The 22,740-nt window shown below is 35.8% G+C and overlaps 1 protein-coding gene across 2 annotated transcripts in view; it reads left to right on the top strand.

Annotated features, from left to right (window-relative positions):
* The window catches only part of KHDRBS3 (KH RNA binding domain containing, signal transduction associated 3), a 183,372-nt gene that overhangs the window by 86,476 nt on the left and 74,156 nt on the right, over positions 1-22,740 (top strand). For both annotated transcript variants that reach the window (XR_007499602.1, XM_049781985.1), the window contains exons 3-5: positions 2,218-2,334; positions 8,869-9,015; positions 15,548-15,687. Coding sequence is in view for 1 of the 2 variants with exons in the window: in XM_049781985.1 (XP_049637942.1) it covers positions 2,218-2,334; positions 8,869-9,015; positions 15,548-15,687 (404 nt within the window). In the remaining variant the exon portion in view is untranslated. The remainder of the gene's footprint in view (positions 1-2,217; positions 2,335-8,868; positions 9,016-15,547; positions 15,688-22,740) is intronic.

Genomic DNA, 22,740 nt, shown 5'->3' with positions numbered 1-22,740 from the left:
ACTGATATTTAGTAGCTTTCTTTTCTTTTTTTTATAAATTATCTTTATTTAAACACCATGATAACAAATATAATTGTAGTTGTATGATTACAGTCATGTAAAGAACACCCCCCTTCACCAGTGCAGGATTCCTACCACCAATTTCCCAGATCTACCTACTCCCCACCCCACCCACAGCTGTACTCGAGACAGGCTTTCTTTTTCCCTCATTAATTCACATTGTTATGATAGTTTTCAGTGTAGTTATTTCTCTAACTGCACTTATCACTCTATGTGGTGAGCTTCATGTCATGAGCTGCACCTACATGGGAAGATGGGGGGAAATAAGGGTTGGGACTGAGGTAAAATATTAGAAATGAGATTTGTAGGGTGGTATCAAGGTCACAATACAAGATGGATGTTATGGATATATAAAATATATGCATACAATACTATCAATAGGAAAACAAGGAGAAAAAAATTCCAGTGACTGTCCCAACATAAACCAGTACTAAAACGGCCCGCCCTCCTCCCAAAGCGCATTTTCATTAGTGTAGGGAGAGGTAGGGGGGGAAGCCTGAGGACCACTAAGCGTCCACCTGAACCCACTTCTGGCCATCTGAACTGGCACCCAGGGAAGGCCTGGAGTCAGGGGAAAAAGTCAAGGATGGCTGGGGGCCTGCCAAGCTTCCCAGCACTCCCCAGGCCAGGGAGAAGGGCTCCGGTATGGGGCCTCCCCAAACCCCATACCTGGCAAGAGCTGGTCTCCAGAATCAAAGAGGAGACCGGAGGCCAGACGTCTGCCCGCCCTCCTCCCCATGCACCTCCCCCCTGGAGTACGGAGAGAGGGGGGAGCCTGAGGACCACTAGGAGTCCACCTGAACCCACTCTGGCCATCTGAGCTGGCACCCAGAGAAGGCCTGGAGTCAGGGGGAAAGACAAAGACGGCTGGGGGCCTGCCAAGCCGCCCAGCACTCCCCAGGCCAGGGAGAAGGGCTCCTGTATGGGGCCTTATTTAGTAGCTTTTGATGTAAAAAAAAAAAAAAAGGCTGCCTCATTAACAGTGAGTTGCCAGTGGCACATATGAAAGCAGAATTTCCTGTCATCATTCTAAGCCTATAATTTTAAGGACAGTTCACTTGAAGATTAACAGCCATTTTTGGATTGTCCATTATGTAGAAGGGGCAAAGGACAAAGCAGGACAGATGTGGAAACTGAGAGAAGCAAATAAAGCAAGCTCCTAAAAGACCAGAAGTCTTTCAATAATATCTACAGAAAGATCAGAATTGATGGGCTTCCATTATATCTTTACAGTGCCATAAAAACAAATGCAAAAACACTGTCAATAGTTTAACATTTGTAAAAAGGAAAAGAATCAATTACATAAGAAGCATATCAAATCTCATAGCTACCTAAAAATGGAAAATGGGTGAGGCAAATTTAATTTAAAAAAAATACGTAGAGATAGGGGCTGGAGCAGTGGCACTAGAAGTAAGGTGTCTGCCTTGCAAGTGCTAGCCGAGGACCAACCGCTGTTTGATCCCCAGGCATCCTATCTGGTCCACCTAAGCCAGGAGCAATTTCTGAGCGCATAGCTAGGAGTAACCCCTGAGTGTCAGTAGGTGTGGCCCAAAAACTAAAACAACAACAACAACAAAACACATAGAGATCCCTTTGAGTAAGTTCAATATTCAAATTATGGAATTTCCAGAAATATTAAGTACAGAAAATGTACAAGGCAGGTATGGATCTATAGAAACAGTTGTTCCCTCTTTATCATGTTATATGATGTTTTAAATTCTGTATTATTATAGTAAATATATACATAAATAGAAGTATATACTTCAGATTAAAAAGTCTGACATTTTATAATGACCAGCTCAAGTATACATTATGTTTTTTTTTCTGTCATAGCAATATTCATGATTGATGTTGGATATGAGTTGACATTATCATAACAGCTTAGAATTCTGGGGAATTGCATCCCTTCATAAATTGTGACACACAGCCATCAATGGAGTTTGAAGCGACACCATTTTTTAAATTTTATAACTTTTTAGCTCTTTCTTAATGTGTTGTGTAAAAATCATGTTGTGATATATGTATCTGACAAATATTTTTCTGTTAATGATCTGGAACATAACACAGTGTTTCCTAACATTGTTTCCTAACAGTCGAGATTAATAAAGTACTTCTAGATTCAAATGTCACAAATTTAGTTTGTTTGTTTTTTCTTAGTTCAACTTTGTGGGGAAACTCTTGGGTCCACGTGGCAATTCTCTGAAGCGTTTACAAGAAGAAACATTGACAAAAATGTCTATACTTGGAAAAGGATCCATGAGAGATAAAGCAAAGGTAAACTGTTTTACATGAAATATTTAATGTAGTCTTACATAATCCATTGTATCCATGCATATAAGTAAAAGTCAAAATTACAAGTAAAAATCTATGTAAAATGTTCTATATGATTATTCGTGATACTATTTAGAAAATTGAGTTATTTCATACTATATTGCATGTTAGATATGCATCAGTGGTTGTTTTATATATAAAATAAACCAGGAATATTTATCATTGTGACTTTAGAGATTTTACGTTACCCTTCGTTAAAATAAGAGTAGAACTGATATCATGAAGGTAGTTGTTTACCACTATTTACAGCTTATAGTACTTAAATTATTCTTTCTGTACATATTTTCCATAATTTGTCAAATTAAATTGATGTCACATATACAAATAATTGTTTACTTTTCTAATATATTTATTCTACTTGGATATATTCACATAATAAGCAAAATATTTGCTGAGATCTTTAATCATGTTCTTAATATTCCATTTCTGAGTAATTTCTTTCATAATATTACCATATATAGTCCTTTACACTTTTTTGTGTGTCCTTAATGCAAAATTAAATTTAATAATAAAAATATTTGGGTCAAATAATTTAATACTAAATACTAATATTAATTAATATTTATATTTATTTTAATTTATTTGAATATTTAATGTTGCATTGTTATATACTGTATGTAATTATATATAGTATATAATAATTATGGTATATGATTTACTTTATAACATAATGATTTAATCAACATTAATCTAATATTGATTTATATTAAATTCTACTTTTTAATATACATATTAAGTATTTATGTTACTGAAACACAATTCCACATTGAGTGATAAATTAACACAAAATGGTGAGCAGTTACTGTGTCAAAAAAGGACATTATTGGGGCCGGAGAAATAGCACAGCAGTAAGGCGTTTGCCTTAGATGCAAAAGGTTGGTGGTTCAATTCCCAGCATCCCATATGGTCCCCCGAGCCTGCCAGGAGCAATTTCTGAGCATAGAGCCAGATATAACCCCTGAGCACTGCAGGGTGTGACCCCCCAAAAAGGAAATTATTTAGACATAATTCAGAATCCTTACAAATAAGTTAATTTAAATACTCCCTTTGTTGGACACTTGGTGGGGGGATTCCTAATGGTACTCAGAATATCTTACTCCTGGTATTACTTCAGGGAAACCATATTTGATACTGGAGATCCAATCAGGCAGGGTTAGTTCTATGCAAGACAAGCCCTTTACCTTCTGTACTATCACTTAGGCCCAATGTATTATTTATTTTCATAAAAATATTATTACATTTCGTATGGCCACCATGTATTTATTGGACAATTATTTTATTGCATTGTGTGTCAAAATTGTTCTTAGAAAAGTCAATATAAGATACATAATAAATTTTCTTTTTTTGTATATTTTGCAAATAATAAATTCAGAGAACTGAACTATATTGTCATGGTAATATGGACATTTTACAGTATTTGACTAAATAATAACTGGGTATCAGTTTCAGCAGGAAAAGATATTTTAAAAATACACCCACCCTATTTAGAATGGGACATTAGTATCTTACAAAGATTTTGGGAATATTTTAATGTATGGCAGGGTATATAACTCACTTAGCATTGCTGTTGTAAATGAATTTGATTTCATTCCTTTGTATGTTCAGAGGGGAAAATAAAAAGTAACTTGTTGGTGAGAATGTTTGCATGTCTTCCTGGAAAGTATATATTAAAAAATAAAAAAGCCTTTAGTCCCTGCCCTAGCAGATAGTGATAATGAAGTCTTCAGTGAGGCCAGTTGGTAATAAGGTCATAGTGTGGCATGGCCAGTGAAATCCAGATGTTTTTTGCTGCTTGTTTTGTTTGTTTCTTACTTATAAACAAGGCTTAGTGATGCACAGTGACAGTTAGAAGGGGATACACACTTTTATGGGCAGAAGAATGAAAGTCAAAAGGCACATCTTTTTTAGATAGGTCATGTGAAAAACAGTGCCTGGCTGCCTGTGTTCTGAAAGGAATCTACATGCTATCAGCTTGCTTTCACACGGTGGCCCCTTCCAAATTCTGTGCTTCTAATAAAGACTAACTGGAATTCTCTTCTTATGGCTTATTGATCACCTGTAGTGAAACAGCTAGTCATCCTCTGAGTAGAACAGTGTAAATAAGGCAAAACTTTCTGCATATGGCATGATGAGCTTTGAAAGCTGCTGTAATGAGACCTCCTGACTACCTGGTCACTGTCAGCTCTGCATTACATGGTGGCACCTGTTCTTACACATTTGTGCCTCTTCTGTAAACCATATCCAGATTCACATCCTGTAGATTTATGAACTTTGTGGATCTTCAAATCAATATGGATAATTTTGAAAGTCTCATAGAAGAGATGAGTCGAAGATTTACAATGTCTTCCAACAACACACAGTACAATTACTTATGCAAGGAACTCTCCCTTTTGGATTTAATTTAGTACACTTGCACACACATATTCTCTCTTTCACTTTCTCTCTTTCTCTTTCTCTCTCTCCTTTCCCTGCATCCCTCTCTCTCTGAGCTTTTTCCCTCCCACCATTTCTCTCTCTCTCTTTGAGCCTATCTTTAAATTTTGTTTAAATTTTATTTTTAGAACTGCATTTTATAATACTGTTTGTATTAGAGTTTCTTGCATAAGTTATTTCTATACTACAGCCTCTACCAGTGTCTTGTTACCCTTTCTCTCTTCCCCCCTCACTCTCTTTCTCCCTACCCAACACAACCATGAATAAGTTTCCTAGTGGAGAAAACTCTTAGTTTGTTGCCTTTAGCAATTTTATTCCTGTACTATATTTCTTTTCCTCGGAACTCCTTTCCCTTTTTCTTTTATTTCTGCCTCACTCCTTTTTTTTCCTCCCCCATTCTTACTCTTTCTCTCTTTCTAGTAAAGTTCTACCGGTGCTTTTTATTTATCTTGACTATTAACCTTGTATCAGAGGATTGATGAGAAATATTTTCCTCTTGGTCTTTGGGGTGTCTTTTTATTCTGTTCAGTGTTTCTTTTCTTTTCTTTTCTTTTCTTTTCTTTTCTTTTTCTTTTCTTTTCTTTTCTTCTTCTTTTTTTTTTTTTTGCCTATGGGCCACACCTGGCAGACTCGGGTTACTACTAGTCCTGAACTCAGAAATTGCTCCTGGCAGGCTCAAGGGACCATATGGGATGCCAGGGAATGAACTTGGGTCCAACCAAGGCCGGAAGCATGCATGGCAAATGCTCTACCACTGTGCTATTGTTTAGAGCCAGTTCAGTATTTCTTTTGCAGTTTATTCTTGGTATCGTTGGTGCAAGAAGAGATCAGGCCATAGGTCAGGATGGTAAAAAAGTGAGAGTAATAACTGAGAGCTCTCATTTGTTCAATCATGGTAGAGGAAACTCCCTGAGAGGTTTTTCCCAGTGTACAAGGCTCCTGTGGTTTCAACATTCATTTCCTTAGAGTAATTGATGATATTTTTTTTTTCATTTTTGCCACACTCAGCGGTGTACATGGTTTACTCCTGACTCTGTGCTCAGAGTTCACTCCTTGCTATGATCAGGGGGACCATATGAGTGCCAGGGATTGAACCCAGTTGCAAGGCAAGCACCCTACCTGTCACTTTATTCTTTCTCAGTTTAACCTGAATCCCCTTCCAGATGCTGCCAAGCCATCTCAAGAGTCGTTTTCTCAAATCTCATTTAAGAGATGTCTGGACAATTTGCTGTGTCATTCAATTGCACACAATTGCGAACAGTCTGTTGGTTTATCAACAACCTGTGTCCATAAGCAGTTGAGATCTTTGAGAATTCTTTCATTTCTTTGGCATTGAAATGAAAATATGAAGGCCCACTAAACTGTATTTCACTTGTCTTTTTTTGCTTCGTTTTATTCACAGCTCTATGTGGTAACCTCTTACTTGGCCCACCAATTTTGCCTTCAAATACATGTTTCTAATAGGGATTGCAGTGACAATTTAACTAATAGGTTTGCTCTATCTGTAGTAAACAGATTCCAAATATCTGCATTTTTTGAATTGCTAGTTAAATTCTTCTTCCTTTTATTAGTTAAATTTTCACTTAGAAAAATTATCGGGGCCGGCGAGGTGGCACTAGAGGTAAGGTGTCTGCCTTGCAAGCGCTAGCCAAGGAAGGACTGCGGTTTGATCCCCCGGCGTCCCATATGGCCCCCCAAGCCAGGGGCAATTTCTGAGTGCTTAGCCAGGAGTAACCCCTGAGCATCAAACGGGTGTGACCCAAAAACAAAACAAAACAAAACAAAAATTCTCAAATGTGTATATAGGTATAGTTTTCCTTCACTTAGTATTAGAATAGCATCTTTAGGTTATATTTACTATTTAAATTATAAAAAGTATATGTTTGTTAATTTCTTATATTGCTATTTGGTGGAGTTATAGGAACCCATAACTAACATGAATCTGTTGGTGACACGGCATAATAATCACCATAATGCATTATCTGTTGGACCTTTAGTTTGTGCTAGTTCCTTGCCCAAGTAATCTACATCAGCAAATAAAACAGTGTCATATTTAAGAGGTAATTATTGTAATAATTACTGCTATGTTTGTCATTTAACAATCATCAACAACTCAGTGTTTATAAGTTTGAGTGCTAGATTTTTTTGTCTCTAAATATAAAATCCTTTATTATAATAATTTCTTACTGTTCACTACTAATTACTGTTACTAATGACTCCATTGTTTCTACAACAACCCTATAAGCAGTAGGTAATATACTATTACTATTCCCATTTGAAATTGCCCCCTCACTATGACGATGATGTAATCACCCCAGAATTTTACAGCAGCTGTTGGATTTAAGATTTGAATGCACAAATACTATGTTCTTCTTCAAACAACATATTATCTCCAGTTAATCTAAACTGTAATATATTCTAGTAATATCTCCTGTTAATCTAAACTATAATATATTTTAGTAATATCTACGTTAAGGACTATGTGACAGCTGTGATTATTGTAAGTAAAAGTCTCTGTTCAAGTGAAATTTTGTTGTGGAAATGAAAATATTGGGGCCGGAGAGATAGCATGGAGGTAAGGCGTTTGCCTTTCATGCAGGAGGTCATCGGTTTGAATCCCGGCGCCCCATATGGTCCCCCGTGCCTGCCAGGAGCAATTTCTGAGCCTGGAGCCAGGAATAACCTCTGAGCACTGCCGGGTGTGACCCAAAAACCACAAAAAAAAAAAAAAAAAAAAAAAAAAGAAAATATTGGCCATAAATGGGTCATCAGAATTTCATTAAAATTATTAAAATTTTATTAAAATTATTTTCATTTGTTAGGAAAAAAGTGCATTGCACTAGTTTATATTTTAGATGATTGTTCTACATTGTAGCACTCCTTTCTTTCTCCCTCACTCTTCCCTCTTTCCTCCGCTCTCTCCTCTCTCTCTTTCTCTCCCCTCTCTCTCCTTCCACACACATATAGTGATTGAAAACTGTATACCCAAGAGTGATCTTTGAGTATGGCCCTGAAACCAAAACAGCATCAAAGCAAAAGAAAAGAAAACCAGTGTTTAGCTACCACTTAGCTAATTAATCACTGCTGTTTTGTAAACCCTTATGCAGCATAGGTATAGATTTGCATATATAGAACCATTGAGAACACTTTAAAAATCTCTAGGAAGATTTTTTTAAGCTTAGAAAGTCATTATTGAGACTTTACTAATTTTCATTTGTTTGATTTTAGAATTGAACATAAAGACTAATCTGTGACCCATATTTTTTATTGCCACCCCATAGAAGGGTAATTTGGAAAAGACAGGAAAAGAAGTAGTCGCTTAACACAACATTTTCCCTTCCTAGTTTTCACTTTAGTTTTATTATATAAGTATAAAAAATTAAAAATATATAATCAAGTAAATTATGAAATCGAATCTTTCATTTGGTACTATAACCTCCGAGTTATATAATTCCTGGCATATACTCTATGAATGCCTGACTTCATCTATATACAGAAGAATGAGCAAAATTATCTAGGAATAAATAGCATTAAATCATTATTTTGTAGATATTTATTGAACATCTTCTGTATACCGTGGACATTTCTAAACAAAGACAAGAAACTCATTTGGCTCATTTCAGTGAGGGTATTTTAGAAATAGAAATATAAAAAATAAAAAGTTTAGATATTTAGAAAATGTTACCATTTTGTACCAGTGCAGAAGTGAATATGGATACCATTTTCAACTTGAACAGCACCAGGGACAGGTATGGAGATGTTGTAAGGGTTGAGGGAGGGAGGTAGAATGGGAAGCTAAGTGTAGCACTAGGAGGATGGAAAGCTGAGCAGGATGAAGGACTCGAGAATTCTGCCTACAGCAGTGAGCAGCCTGCAAGATTTTCTCAGTGATAGTGTCAGAACTATATTTTAAAACTTTATTCTGGTGGCATTTGCTTTTGAAATAAGTCTTCCTAGACACCCACATGCCAAATAATCTTCGTGTTGTTGTTTTGTCTGTTTTATAATGATGCTGTAAAACATGATGTTTTTTTATTTCTGTAGGAAGAAGAGTTGAGAAAAAGTGGAGAAGCCAAGTACTTCCACCTCAATGATGATCTGCATGTTTTGATTGAAGTTTTTGCCCCCCCAGCAGAAGCCTATGCCCGGATGGGACATGCATTGGAGGAAATCAAAAAGTTTCTCATTCCTGTTAGTAAAAACAAAAAAAAATTAGACGGTTAATTTGTTATTTATAATTCTTTATTTAAATACCTGGTACTGCTTATAAATAATTATTTGTATAGCTCATGAATTTCATACGGTTCTTATGTCCCTGTGAATTACCTGCATTATAATACTTTTATGGCTGGACAGTTCAGGAAATTGAACAACAATCACTATTTTGGGACTCAAAGTCCTCTTGAGCTCTTTTGTAACTGAAATAATTGCACAGATTTATTATTGCTTAACACAGATCATTAATTCCTTTCCTATACCAAGCCCTATGCTTTCTGTGAGGCATTCATGTATGGGTGAAGCTGTCCCTGCCTTTGAGGAATATTTATTTGGAAAGGAGAGAAAATTCAGCATAATAAAAATAACAGACATAAGCTTGATGAACAATTGAGCAGAAGCAAAGAGATAATTTTCATGGATTGGCTAGTGAGCTTCTGCCAGTTAAGTATGTATTTGTGTTGATTTGGTTTGGGGGGTCACACTCAGAACTCAGCTGATTCCTAACTGCTGATGTTTTGGGGGAAGATCATATGGGTATGTGGGATCATAGCCATGTTGACTAAGGACAAGGCAAGCATCCTGCTCACTGTATTGTCTCTCTAGCCTGTTTTTTTCAAAATTCTCAAAATCGCTGAGAATATGATGAGTTAAAGATGTAGGTCTTTTATATAACTTTGTGTAATTCCAAATTTAAAAACTGAAACATTGAACACTTAGGGTTTTTTTTTTCTTTGAGAATTTAAATTGCTTATTTTGCACAAGCTCTCATATCTGACAAACAGTTTTCTGGAATGAAATCTTCAGTGATTCTGAAACTCGTAGATTTATTGGCATATTTCAATGTATACATCAGCATGAGACTGTTCATGGAGAATAATATTCTATTTAGAGAGAAAGTATTTTCTAAATCAGTATTGCCTTAAGATTCAGTACATGCATGGGATTATAATAAGTATTTTACTTGGGAACTGAAAAAGCTAATAAACTCTTTGGTTCCCCGAGGCCAGTATTACTATGTCTTCATTCATTTAGTTTAAAGACAGTACTTTCAATCTGATCACGATAACAAATAAAAGTTATTGTATCTATCCATATGGAATTTAATGAAAGAGATAAATAGGAACTCGTCATATAAATGATTTATGTTTTTAATTTCCAGACCTTTTATTGTGAAATATAGAGAGCCATTATATTTGTCATCTTAATCATTAACGTATTCAATTCAGAATATGAAAAGCTGCAGGAAAACCTTAAATTCATGATAAGAATATGAAAGGACCATCAAAAACCCAAGCATTTTCCTTAGACAGCACTTGGATGAATTGCTATTTTTGGAGAGAATTTCAGGGCAAGACAGTTTGGGAGAAGTTGCATATAACTTTCTCCCAAAAGCCTAGACTGGCCTTTTGCCAATCTTTGCCCATTCTGGACAAACTCATGTTCTCTCTTGAGCAAGTATGTCTCATTATTTCCCAAATAAACTGGTTTCCCTTCACTGAAAATATATTTTAAAAAGTGCTTTTGATTTTTAACAACTTTACAGTGATGTCCATATTTATTTTCCTTGGTAGCCTTTATAGATCTGTGGTTTTATTTTTATGTAGATATGGGAATTTCTCAGTTACCCTTTCTTCAAACATTTTTCTGCCTTTCCCTTCTGTGCTCCCTCCAACTTCTGTTGTTTTTATTTTTGTGTTATCGTTGTGTGTTTTTTAAATTTCTATAGAGGCCAATGAGAATTACAAATCTTTCATAATTGTATTTCAAGCACATAGTGACAGTGAATTTGAGTCATTCCCACCACCAGTGTTGACCTCCCTCTACCACTGTTCACAGTATGCATCTCATACCTCTATCATTAGCTCCCTGGACTGATAGTGTAACAGGTTCTTTACGTGAATAGCTTGTTGTAGTTTGGATCTCTTGATTCTATTATCATTGAATTTGGCTTGTGTGTGTCTGTTGATGTATTTGATATTTGCCACTTAATCTCCAAGGCTCATTTTTTTATTACTTGTTTACTGTGTTTCTTAGACTGGATAATTTTAATTTATTTTTATACAAGTTCTCTAGTTCTTTTTTTTTCCATATCAAATCTATTAGTGATGGCCTCTTGAGCTGTGGTGAAATATTCAATCCTCCCTCCCTCCCTCCTTCCCTCCCTCCCTCCCTCCCTCCCTCCCTCCCTCCCTCCCTCCCTCCCTCCCTCCCTCCCTCCCTCCCTCCCTTCCTTCCTTCCTTCCTTCCTTCCTTCCTTCCTTCCTTCCTTCCTTCCTTCCTTCCTTCCTTCCTTCCCTCCCTCCCTCTTTCCTGCCTCCCTCCTTCCCTCCCTCCCTTCCCCCCATCCCTCCCCCTCCTTTTCTATTCTTTTTTCTCTATTTCTTTCATTTTCCCCATCCTTTTATTCTTTCCTTCCTTTCTTTCTTCCCTCCTCTCCCCCTTATTCTCTGCCCCTCTCCCTCTCCTTTCTCCTCCTCCTCCTCTCACCATCCAAGCCAAGTTTCTTTTACTAATAGTTTTTTTCTGAGTCTAGGTTAGTTTTCCTGTTTATTTGCCTGTCTCAATTTTAATTGAGCAGCCATGTTTAACTGACAACATGTTATATCAAATTCTCATTCTGATTTAGTTAAATTTGAGTATTGGACATTAAATCTCTGTAAGATAGGTCTCCCTTAGGGCTTATAGCGAGTGTTGTCTTCTTTGTTTTTCCTTCTCACTTTTATCCTTTCATTAAATGGTTTCTCTTAAGTCTTGTTGAATCTGACCAGATGTTGTATTCTTTATTACCTGGTTAGTGAAGCTGATGGATGTTTGAGTAGACCAAGGATCACCTACAAATGCTTATCAGTTTTCAAATGTGCCCCAGCTTTTACTTTTAGTTAGATTGTTTGGGTCCGTTTTATTTGTATGCAAACTTTCTTTCACGCAAGTACATGTAGAGCTGTATTTTATTTTTTGTTCTTTATTGTACCTTTCATTCATACAGAAATATACCAGTATACAGAGTGTACACAAGTATAGAGTGTACACAAGTATACAGACTGTACTTATGTAATTATATATGTATGTATGTATATATAATATATTATTCATTCATTATTATATACAATATATATAATCTTAGAACTTTCCGTGACCTTTTTTATTTACTAGGCCTTTTGTTTTGTTTTTGTTTTGGGGTCAAACCCGGTGGCGCTCATGGGTTGGTTACTCCTGACTCTGTGCTCAGAAATTGGTCCTGGCAGGTTCAGGGGACCATATGGGATGCCAGGGATCAAATTCATTCTATCCCAGGTCAGGTGTGTACAAGACAAATGCCCTACCACTATTCTATTTTTCCAGCCATCCTAGTACTTTTTGGGGTGATGAGGGGACCTTCTGACAGTATTTACGTGTTGTACCCAGAGGCTTGCTAATTGATTAATCTTCGCTTTTCTATTGCTACTAATATTGATAGAGCTGCTCATTGTTGGAACCCCTCTCTACCGACTGGCTAGGTCTCCCTCCACCAAGAGTATAGCTTCTTCATCTTCCTCAGTCCAGTAAAGCATGATATGGACTTGGGGAGGAGGATGTAAATATCTCCAGAAGAGAATGTACAGACTCATTATTTGAGCTCTCACAATTTTGGGGGTTTTAATGCACCATGTAACAAGTGAATTTCCAAAATCCTAAAATGGTTATTTTTAAACATTTGCTTAATTTTATTATTAATTCACTGAATTACTTAGCATTTACACATAATTTGAATTTTTTTCTCTTTACAGTTGATGATAGTGTTGGTATTAATGCACTATTATTTCAGTTTTCAGATTGGGAATTAAAATCTCATTTAATAATGATCATCCTATAAAATGGCAAAAAAATTTAACTATAAACCATATCTGACTTTATTTTAAACTGATTTAAAATAATTATTTTGTAGGTTAAGGAAATTGTCTCCAATGATAAATATGATATGCATGTAATATATAAGTAGATAGACACATGTTATATGCCATGTAAATATATAATTGTCAACTTTGAAATATAATTTTTGTAAAGATTGTTTAAAATTAGTTTTAGCTTTTATTTCAAAATTAGCTTTTCATGTTTTAGTGATAGCATTATAACTAGCTAACTTAGAAAAATATTTTTTTAAAAAATAAAATTTTAATTTTTAGTAGGGCTTCAGTGGCATTATTTTTCTCTATATAGTTTTTTACCATAAGAAAAATTTTTGTCACATCCTCTAATACGTTCATCTATATAAATAAATAATATTTTAGCACATTTTCTTTAGAATGTTCTTTAAAACTCTTTCATTAATCTTCACATGTTTTTTATAAACTATTGAGGAATCCATTCATAGATTTATTTTAGAGATTGAAATAAAGATATGTTCAGATGACTTCCGAGGTCACAGTAGATCAGATAAATTATGGAACATATATACAGCAAAATCTTGATTTCCCTTCTCTCCTTTGTTGCCTTTACTTTTTCTTTCTTTTCATCATCTCCTTATTATTTTGACTTCCTTTGTTAATAATGCTTGTATTTTACCTATTCCAGAATGCCTCTTATTTGTTCATCTTTTTATTTTTTTTTGCATTCTATTAAAAGTAAGGTACAACTTTTAAAAAATAAATTTTATAATTATACTTATTTTTAATTTCTTAATTATTGAGAAAGTTCTCTCTGAATTTTACCCCCCACCTACCCGCAGTATGGTTATGGTACAAGAATAATAGAAAGATTTATTTTTTCCTTTTGTGGCATCAAAAGGCTGTCAACCACAAAATTTTCATTTAATCACAATGAATTGTATTGAATCCTCATCTCTCAGAATTTACTCAACCCCACTGTTTTCAGGAGTGTTTTTATTGTTGGGGCATCCCCAAAAATAATAGTGTTAGCAGCTGCGCAAACTGGCTTGTCCTAAAGCACTAATAATTTTCCTGCATCCTGTTTCTTACCACACCTTTTGGTGCAGGGTGTGTAAGATCCTTAGCCGTTCCCTTTTTCTTTGACTGTACCCAAATCTATGCAATCTATTGTTGACTTTACAAGGGCAATCTTATGTTTGGATCCCTCATGATAAAACTCAAAAATTCTCTAGTACTCAGTGCTGGAGCGGTGGCGCAAGTGGTAGGGCGTTTGTCTTGCACCTGCTGCCCTAGAACGGACCAAAATTCCATCTCCTGAAGTCCCATATGGTCCTCCAAGTCAGGAGTGATTTCTGAGTGCATAGCCAGGAGTAACCCCTGAGTGTCACCAGCTGTGACTCAAAAACCAAAAAAAAATAATATTCTCTAATAGTTCTAAAAGTCAGAAAGTCTATGATAGTTTATTTAGACAGAATGATTCAGATGAAAATCTGGGCTGGAGCAATAGCACACCAGTAGGGCATTTGCCTTGTACGCAGCCTACACTGGATCGATGTGGGTTAGATCCCGGCATCCCATATGGTTTTCTGAGCCTGCCAGGCACAATTTCTGGGCTAAGACCCAGGGCTAAACCCTGAACTCCACTGGGGGTGGCCCTAAAAAAACAAACCAACCAAAGAATCAAATGAAAATTAGCAATGAGGAATGGAACAAAGGAAAAGCTTCCAAATTTTTCTTACACTACAAAACTGTATATTTAATTTCATCCACATTGCTATGTTACAGCAGCTTTGACATGTTGCTTATAATAGAAGCTCTCCTGAGCCTAATGGTCAGTTTCTATTGACCAGTCATTTTGTTTAGTTTATCTTTGGGGTCATGCCCAGGGGTTACTCATGGTTCTTAACTCCAGCATTACTCCTGGCGCTGCTCTAAGGAGTATATAGGTATTATAGTATGTCTGGGATTAAACCATATTAAACTATACTGGGTCTGCTGCATAAGAGACAAGTATAGAACCAGTGATCATTATTTTTTGGCATGAAGTATCTGTGTATCTGACTTGAGCTTCTCATTGTTGTTTGATTGATGCCATGTCTTTCTTGATGATTACTGGATGGAAGTTGAGGGTTTTAAGGAAAGGAAAGGAAACTAGACTGAATTGCAGAGTTTCTCAAATGAAGATTTGCAGAATTTTTTGAAGTAGAAAAAGAGAGCAGTCTTTTAAGAGCTTATTTTCAAGGTTTATTTTCGAAATGTTGATGTTTACCATTCAATAGGTAGAGATATAGAATAATTATGAGTAATTTTAGTAAATCTGAGTTTCTACTCTAGGGACCTGTGCTTATTTCTTGTTAAGTGCTCACTATTTAAATGTTGAATTATGTTGCTGCATGGTATATATATGTAATATATACACATAATCATTTCATTTGGTAAATATGAGTTATAACTTACTGTATATCATTGTAGTTTGGCAAAAATAATTTCCTTCCTCTATTAACATTTCATTTTAACAAACTCAAAATTTTTCCCTTATTCTCCTTGACCCATTTTCTATGAAAATTACTACTTCTGTATGTTGTCCTTTTCTATTTCTTATAGAAAGTGACTTAGACCATTTTTTACCTTCTGTGTAGGACTATAATGATGAAATCAGGCAAGCACAACTCCAGGAATTAACATATTTGAATGGAGGTTCAGAAAATGCAGATGTACCAATTGTTCGAGGGAAGGCTACTTTGCGTACAAGAGGTGTACCAACGCCAACCATAACCAGGTAGGTGTAAATGATTTTTTTTTTTATTGTTAGAGTAGTTTGTGGCAAAACTTTAAAAATTTCTTCATTGATAGTCAAAGAGCTCTTGCAGTGTATCGGTACAAAACCTATAAAAGTATATTTAGGTAGCATAGTTTATTAGAGAATTTGCCTTAGAGATCAAGACACGAGTTGGTTCAGTGCTTCTCAAATAGTGGGGCGCGTCCTCCAGGGAGGGTCACAAGGCTCCGTAAAGGGGGAGCGCGTTTGATCTTGGCAAACACTGTTATAACAAGCTAAGCCCCATGTTTATGTCTCTGGAGCTGAGAGTTGCTGTGTCCTGCTTCAAACCCTGCTTAAAGCTACGCATTGCAAAACGTGCTCATTGGAGCCATTAATCCAGACATCACCTCTGCTTAAATATCAGCTCAAATTATTTTATATATTTTTGTTTTGCAGGTTAAAGTTTTTTATTTTAATAAAGATACTATTTACAGTCATGTCGGGGTGGGCTGCATACAATGTTTTCTTCTTCCTAGGGGGGCATGACAGAAAATAATTGAGAAGCACTGGGTTAGTTATTCCTTGTTTTGATTACTCTTGTATACCACAGATGAGTGAGCTCATAAGTTTTCTTTGCAACTGGCTTAATATGATGTCTCCAGTTTGCTCCACATTGCAGATGTTGTAAGATTTTGGGTTTTGTATGATTGTATAATATTCCACAACATCATTCATCTGTCATTGGAAATTTGGGTTCTTTTCATATTCTGACTTTTTGTACTAAATATTACAAGCAGCTTTGCTGTATATATATGTTCCTGCCATCAGTGAATGAGTTTCTTTCTGATATTTTTGGTTTTTTTCGGCCACACCCGTTTGATGCTCAGGGGTTACACCTGGCTAAGTGCTCAGAAATTGCCCCTGGCTTGGGGGGACCATATGGGATGCCAGGGAATCGAACCATGGTCTTTCCTTGGCTAGTGCTTGCCACCTCACCGGCCCCATTTCTTTCTGATTTTGTGATCTTTGCCATTGAAGTCAGATCATTGAAGATACCTCTAAAGAACATGTCCTAGAGATCTGTGCCTGTGCTTTCCTCAATATGTTTTGGGAATTCTGATATAATGTAAAAGTGTCTAATCCACTATATGACTTAATTTTTATGAGGTGTGAGATAAAGGTACTTTTTCCCCCTAATGTGGCTATTTTGTTTCCCTAACACTTTCTGTTCTAGAAGCTTTTCTTGTCCCACTTTAAACACACAGTTCCTTTATGATAGTTTACTCTTCTTATATCAAGGATTTATCTTTGCATTCTCAATTTTCTCCCATTGGCTGGAAATATACATATAGTCTGCTACCAAGATGTTTTGATTATAGTAGTTTTGCAGTATAATTTTATAGTCAGGGAATGTGCTACCACACATCCTGGTTTGTTTTGTTTTGTTTTCCAAAATTGTGTATTCAAGAAGTTTTATGATTCTATACAAATTTTAGTAAAGTTTATTTTAAATCCTTGAATAATGAGAATTTTGGTTAGAATAGCTCTGAATTTGTCTGGTGCTTTGCATAGCATAATAATTTTATAATAATATATGATTATTGTACAATTATATTTATATAATTATATATGTCCAAGAAGGAATATTTTTTTATTTCTTGATGCCCTATATATTTCAGTTGTGGTTTTTAAGTGTATTAGTCATTTACACCCTTCATTGATTTCTAAGTATTTGGTAATTTTAGGCACTTTAAGTTCTTTTTCTTCTACTTCATTATTTACATATAAAAATACAACTTTATTTTTGTGTATTTATTTTTAGTATCCTGCTAATTTGCTGTATTGGTTTATTTTAAGGAATTTTTAGTGGAATCTTTTGGGTTTTCTACATTATTTACACTGTGAAGTATTTTAGTTTCTTCAACTTGGAACCTATTGGTTTCTTTGACTTGACTGATTATTGTGGTGAGGATTTCTAAAATTATATTGAATAATAGGGGAGATAGTGACTAGCTTTGCCACATACCTGAACTCAGAGGGAGTTTTAAAGATTTTTTTTTCACCATTAATTATAGTGGCTGTTTGTTGGAAATGGTTATTTCTATCTTGAACTACATTTCTAGTTTTTAAATTTATTTAAGCATTATGTTACAAAATTCTTCATTGTTGGGTTTCAGTCATACAACATACATCATCCTTCACCAGTTCATCCTTCCTGTCACCAGTGTCTCCCATTTCCCTTTCATTACCACCTCCCACCTCCTTGCTCTAGGACAGGCAAATTGTTTCACTTCTCCCCCCCACACACACACTGTGGTTTGAAGTATTGTTAATGGAGGGGTGCTTTGCCTGTCAGTTTTTCCACTCTAAGTGCCAGGTTCTTGTCTAGAGCGATAGTTAATTCCAAGTACCATTGTCCTTATAGACCCTTCTTTTCTGTAGCTACACTACCGCTCTTTGTGGTGGGCTCTGTACCCTTGGCTGGACCTCCTGACCTTTGTTTTTATTGTCTCTTGGTATTATTACTATACATTAATTATATACTATACTATATCTTATTACTCTTTTTTTTCTTATATCCCATAAGTGACTGAGATTATTATGTGTCTGTCCCTTTCCCACTGACTCATTTCACTCAGCATAATCTCCCATTTCCATCTATGAATAGGCAGAATTCATGAATTCATTTTTTTTTCCAAATGGTGCATAGTATTCTATTGTGGAGGTTGTCAGAACCTGAATTGTTTCCAGATTCTGGCTATTGTAAGTAGTGCTGTGATGAGCATAGGAGTGCAGAGAGCATTTTGCACATTGGTATTGTGTTTTTGTATTTCTGGGTATGTTTCTAGGGAGTAAGTCATATGGAAGCTCAATTTCTAGTTTTTTGAGGAATGTCCATATTGTTTTCATAAAAGAATGAACCATTCCCACCAGCACTGAATGAGATTACCCTTCTTCCCACATCTACACCAGCACTGGTTTTTATTTTTTTTGTGATGTGTGCTAGTCTCTATTGTGAGATGATATATTATTATTGTTTTGATTTGATTCTCCCTGATGAGGAGCATGTATGGATTTGTGATAAATGCTTTAACAATATTGAGGAAAGTTTCTTCAATTCCTATCTTCCTGATTTTTTTATTATGCATGGGAGCTGGACCTTATCAGCTGCTTTCTCAGTATCTGTTGATTTATTCATAAAATTTTGTTTTTTTTTCTTTTATTTTTATGTTGTACTATGTTGATCTGACATGAGTATGTTGAATAAGCCATGTACCTTTTGGCCATCTGTACTTCTTTTTTAAGAAAATATCTGTTCATTTCTCCCCCCCCCTTTTTTTTTAATAGGACAAAATGGGGCTTTTTTCCCTTGTAAAGTTTAATCAGTGCCTTGTATATCTTTGATATTAACCCCTTATCTGATGGATATTGTGTGAAAAGTTTCTCCCATTCTGTGCATAGCCTTTGTATTCTAGTCATTCTTTGAGGTATATAAGCTTCTGCGTTTAATGCATTCCATTTGTTTATCTTTGCTTCCACTTGTTTAATCCTTGATGATCCCTTAGTTTCAGTGTCATGAAGTGTTCTGCATATATTTTCCTCTTTGTCTCTTATGGTCTGATATCAATGTCTAATCCATTTTGATTTGACCTTTGTACATGGTGTTAAGGAAAGGTCTGAGTTCATTTTTTTTTACAAGTAGTTTATCAGTTTTCCCAGTACCACTATTTAAGTGGCTTTCCTTGTTCCACTTGGTGTCTCTTGCTCCTTTATCAAAAATTAATTGTTCATAAACCGGTGGGTCCATATCTAGATATTCAAGACTATTCCATTGACCTAAGAGTTTGTCTCTTTTAATGACTACTGCTTTTTTTTTTTATAAATAAGTGTGATCATTTTATGTCTATCTTCTCCCTCTGATTCATTTTCTTTTTTTTTTTTTTGATGCTCATACAATATACAAATCCTTATTCAAGAGTATGATTGAATCTTATTTAAACAAAGGGCACATTTTTTTCTACACACCTGATATATTTTTCTAATACCTCATGGTGGACTTTATAAAATTGAAAGAATATTTTCTATTATATATTATGACAATTTCTTTTTTTTTTCCAGTTAATCCTAAATTGTAGTGCATCTTTTATACTTTTTCTTTTTTTTTTTAACACCACCCATCACCAGTGCAACATTCCCATCACCAATGTCCCAAGTCTCCCTCCTCCCCACCCGACCCCCGCCTGTACTGTAAACAGGTTCTCAATTTCCCTCATACATTCTCATTATTAGGACAGTTCAAAATGTAGTTATTTATCCAACTAAACTCATCACTCTTTGTGATGAGCTTCCTGAGGTGAGCTGGAACTTCCAGCTCTTTTCTCTTTTGTGTCTGAAAGTTATTATTGCAAGAATGTCTTTCATTTTTCTTAAAACCCATAAATGTGTGAGACCATTCTGCGTTTCTCTCTCTCTCTCTCTGACTTATTTCACTCAGCATAATAGATTCCGTGTACATCCATGTATAGGAAAATTTCATGACTTCATCTCTCCTGACAGCTGCATAATATTCCATTGTGTATATGTACCACAGTTTCTTTAGCCATTCGTCTGTTGAAGGGCATCTTGGTTGTTTCCAGAGTCTTGCTATGGTAAATAGTGCTGCAATGAATATAGGTGTAAGGAAGGGGTTTTTGTATAGTATTTTTGTGTTCCTAGGGTATATTCCTAGGAGTGGTATAGCTGGATCGTATGGGAGCTCGATTTCCAGTTTTTGGAGGAATCTCCATATCGCTTTCCATAAAGGTTGAACTAGACGGCATTCCCACCAGCAGTGGATAAGAGTTCCTTTCTCCCCACATCCCCGCCAACACTGTTTATTCTCATTCTTTGTGATGTGTGCCATTCTCTGTGGTGTGAGGTGGTATCTCATCGTTGTTTTGATTTGCATCTCCCTGATGATTAGTGATGTGGAGCACTTTTTCATGTGTCTTTTGGCCATCTGTATTTCTTCTTTGTCAAAGTGTCTGTTCATTTCTTCTCCCCATTTTTTGATGGGATTAGATGTTTTTTTCTTGTAAAGTTCTGTCAGTGCCTTGTATATTTTGGAGATTAGCCCCTTATCTGATGGGTATTGGGTGAATAGTTTCTCCCACTCAGTGGGTGGCTCTTGTATCTTGGGCACTATTTCCTTTGAGGTGCAGAAGCTTCTCAGCTTAATATATTCCCATCTGTTAATTTCTGCTTTCACTTGCTTGGAGAGTGCAGTTTCTTCCTTGAAGATGCCTTTAGCCTCAATGTCCTGGAGTGTTTTACCTACATATTGTTCTATATATCTTATGGTTTTGGGGCTGATATCGAGGTCTTTAATCCATTTGGATTTTACCTTCGTACATGATGTTAGCTGGGGGTCTAAGTTCAATTTTTTGCAAGTGGCTACCCAGTTTTGCCAACACCACTTGTTGAAGAGGCTTTCTTTGTTCCATTTAGGATTTTTTGCTCCTTTATCAAAAATTAGATGATTGTATGTCTGGGGAACATTCTCTGAGTATTCAAGCTTATTCCACTGATCTGAGGGCCTGTCTTTATTCCAATACCATGCTGTTTTGATAACTATTGCTTTGTAGTAAAGTTTAAAGTTGGGGAAAGTAATTCCTCCCATATTCTTTTTCCCAATGATTGCTTTAGCTATTCGAGGGTGTTTATTGTTCCAAATAAATTTCAAAAGTGCCTGGTCCACTTCTTTGAAGAATGTCATGGGTATCTTTAGGGGGATCGCATGAAATCTGTACAGTGCTTTGGGGAGTATTGCCATTTTAATGATGTTAATCCTGCCAATCCATGAGCAGGGTATATGCTTCCATTTCCGCGTGTCCTCTCTTATTTCTTGGAGCAGAGTTTTATAGTTTTCCTTGTATAGGTCCTTCACATTTTTAGTCAAGTTGATTCCAAGATATTTGAGTTTGTGTGACACTATAGTGAATGGAGTTGTTTTCTTAATGTCCATTTCTTCCTTATTAGTATTGGTGTATAGGAAGGCCATTGATTTTTGTGTGTTAATTTTGTAGCCTGCCACCTTGCTATATGAGTCTATTGTTTCTAGAAGCTTTTTGATAGAGTCTTTGGGGTTTTCTAAGTAGAGTATCATGTCATCTGCAAACAGTGAGAGCTTGACTTCTTCCTTTCCTATCTGGATTCCCTTGATATCCTTTTCTTGCCTAATCGCTATAGCGAGTACTTCCAGTGCTATGTTGAATAGGAGTGGTGAGAGAGGACAGCCTTGTCTTGTGCCAGAATTTAGAGGAAAGGCTTTCAGTTTTTCTCCATTGAGGACAATATTTGCCTCTGGCTTGTGGTAGATGGCCTTAACTATATTGAGAAAGGTTCCCTCCATTCCCATCTTGCTGAGAGTTTTGATCAAGAATGGGTGTTGGACCTTGTCAAATGCTTTCTCTGCGTCGATTGATATGATCATGTGATTTTTATTTTTCTTGCTGTTGATGTTGTGTATTATGTTGATAGATTTACAGATGTTAAACCAGCCTTGCATTCCTGGAATGAAACCTACTTGATCGTAGTGGATGATCTTCTTAATGAGGCATTGAATCCTATTTGCCAGGATTTTGTTGAAGATCTTTGCATCTGCATTCATCAGCGATATTGGTCTGTAATTTTCTTTTTTCGTAGCATCTCTGTCTGGTTTAGGTATCAAGGTAATGTTGGCTTCATAAAAGCTATTTGGAAGTTTTCCTGTTTTTTCAATTTCATGAAAGATTCTTGCCAGGATTGGTAGTAGTTCCTCTTGAAAGGTTTGAAAGAATTCATTAGTAAATCCATCTGGGCCTGGGCTTTTGTTTTTGGGCAGACATTTGATTACTTTCTTAATTTCCTCAATAGTAATGGGTGTGTTTAGATATGCTACATCCTCTTCATTCAATCGTGGAAGATTATAAGATTCCAAAAATTTATCCATTTCTTCCAGGTTTTCATTTTTAGTGGCATAGAGTTTCTCAAAGTAGTTTCTGATTACCCTTTGAATCTCTACCATATCAGTAGTGATCTCTCCTTTTTCAT

The sequence above is a fragment of the Suncus etruscus genome, chromosome 10 (assembly GCF_024139225.1).
Source record: "Suncus etruscus isolate mSunEtr1 chromosome 10, mSunEtr1.pri.cur, whole genome shotgun sequence".
Classification (NCBI taxonomy): domain Eukaryota; kingdom Metazoa; phylum Chordata; class Mammalia; order Eulipotyphla; family Soricidae; genus Suncus; species Suncus etruscus.
The sequence above is the reverse complement of the archived record's forward strand: the minus strand, read 5'-3'. Positions and strand labels throughout refer to the sequence as shown.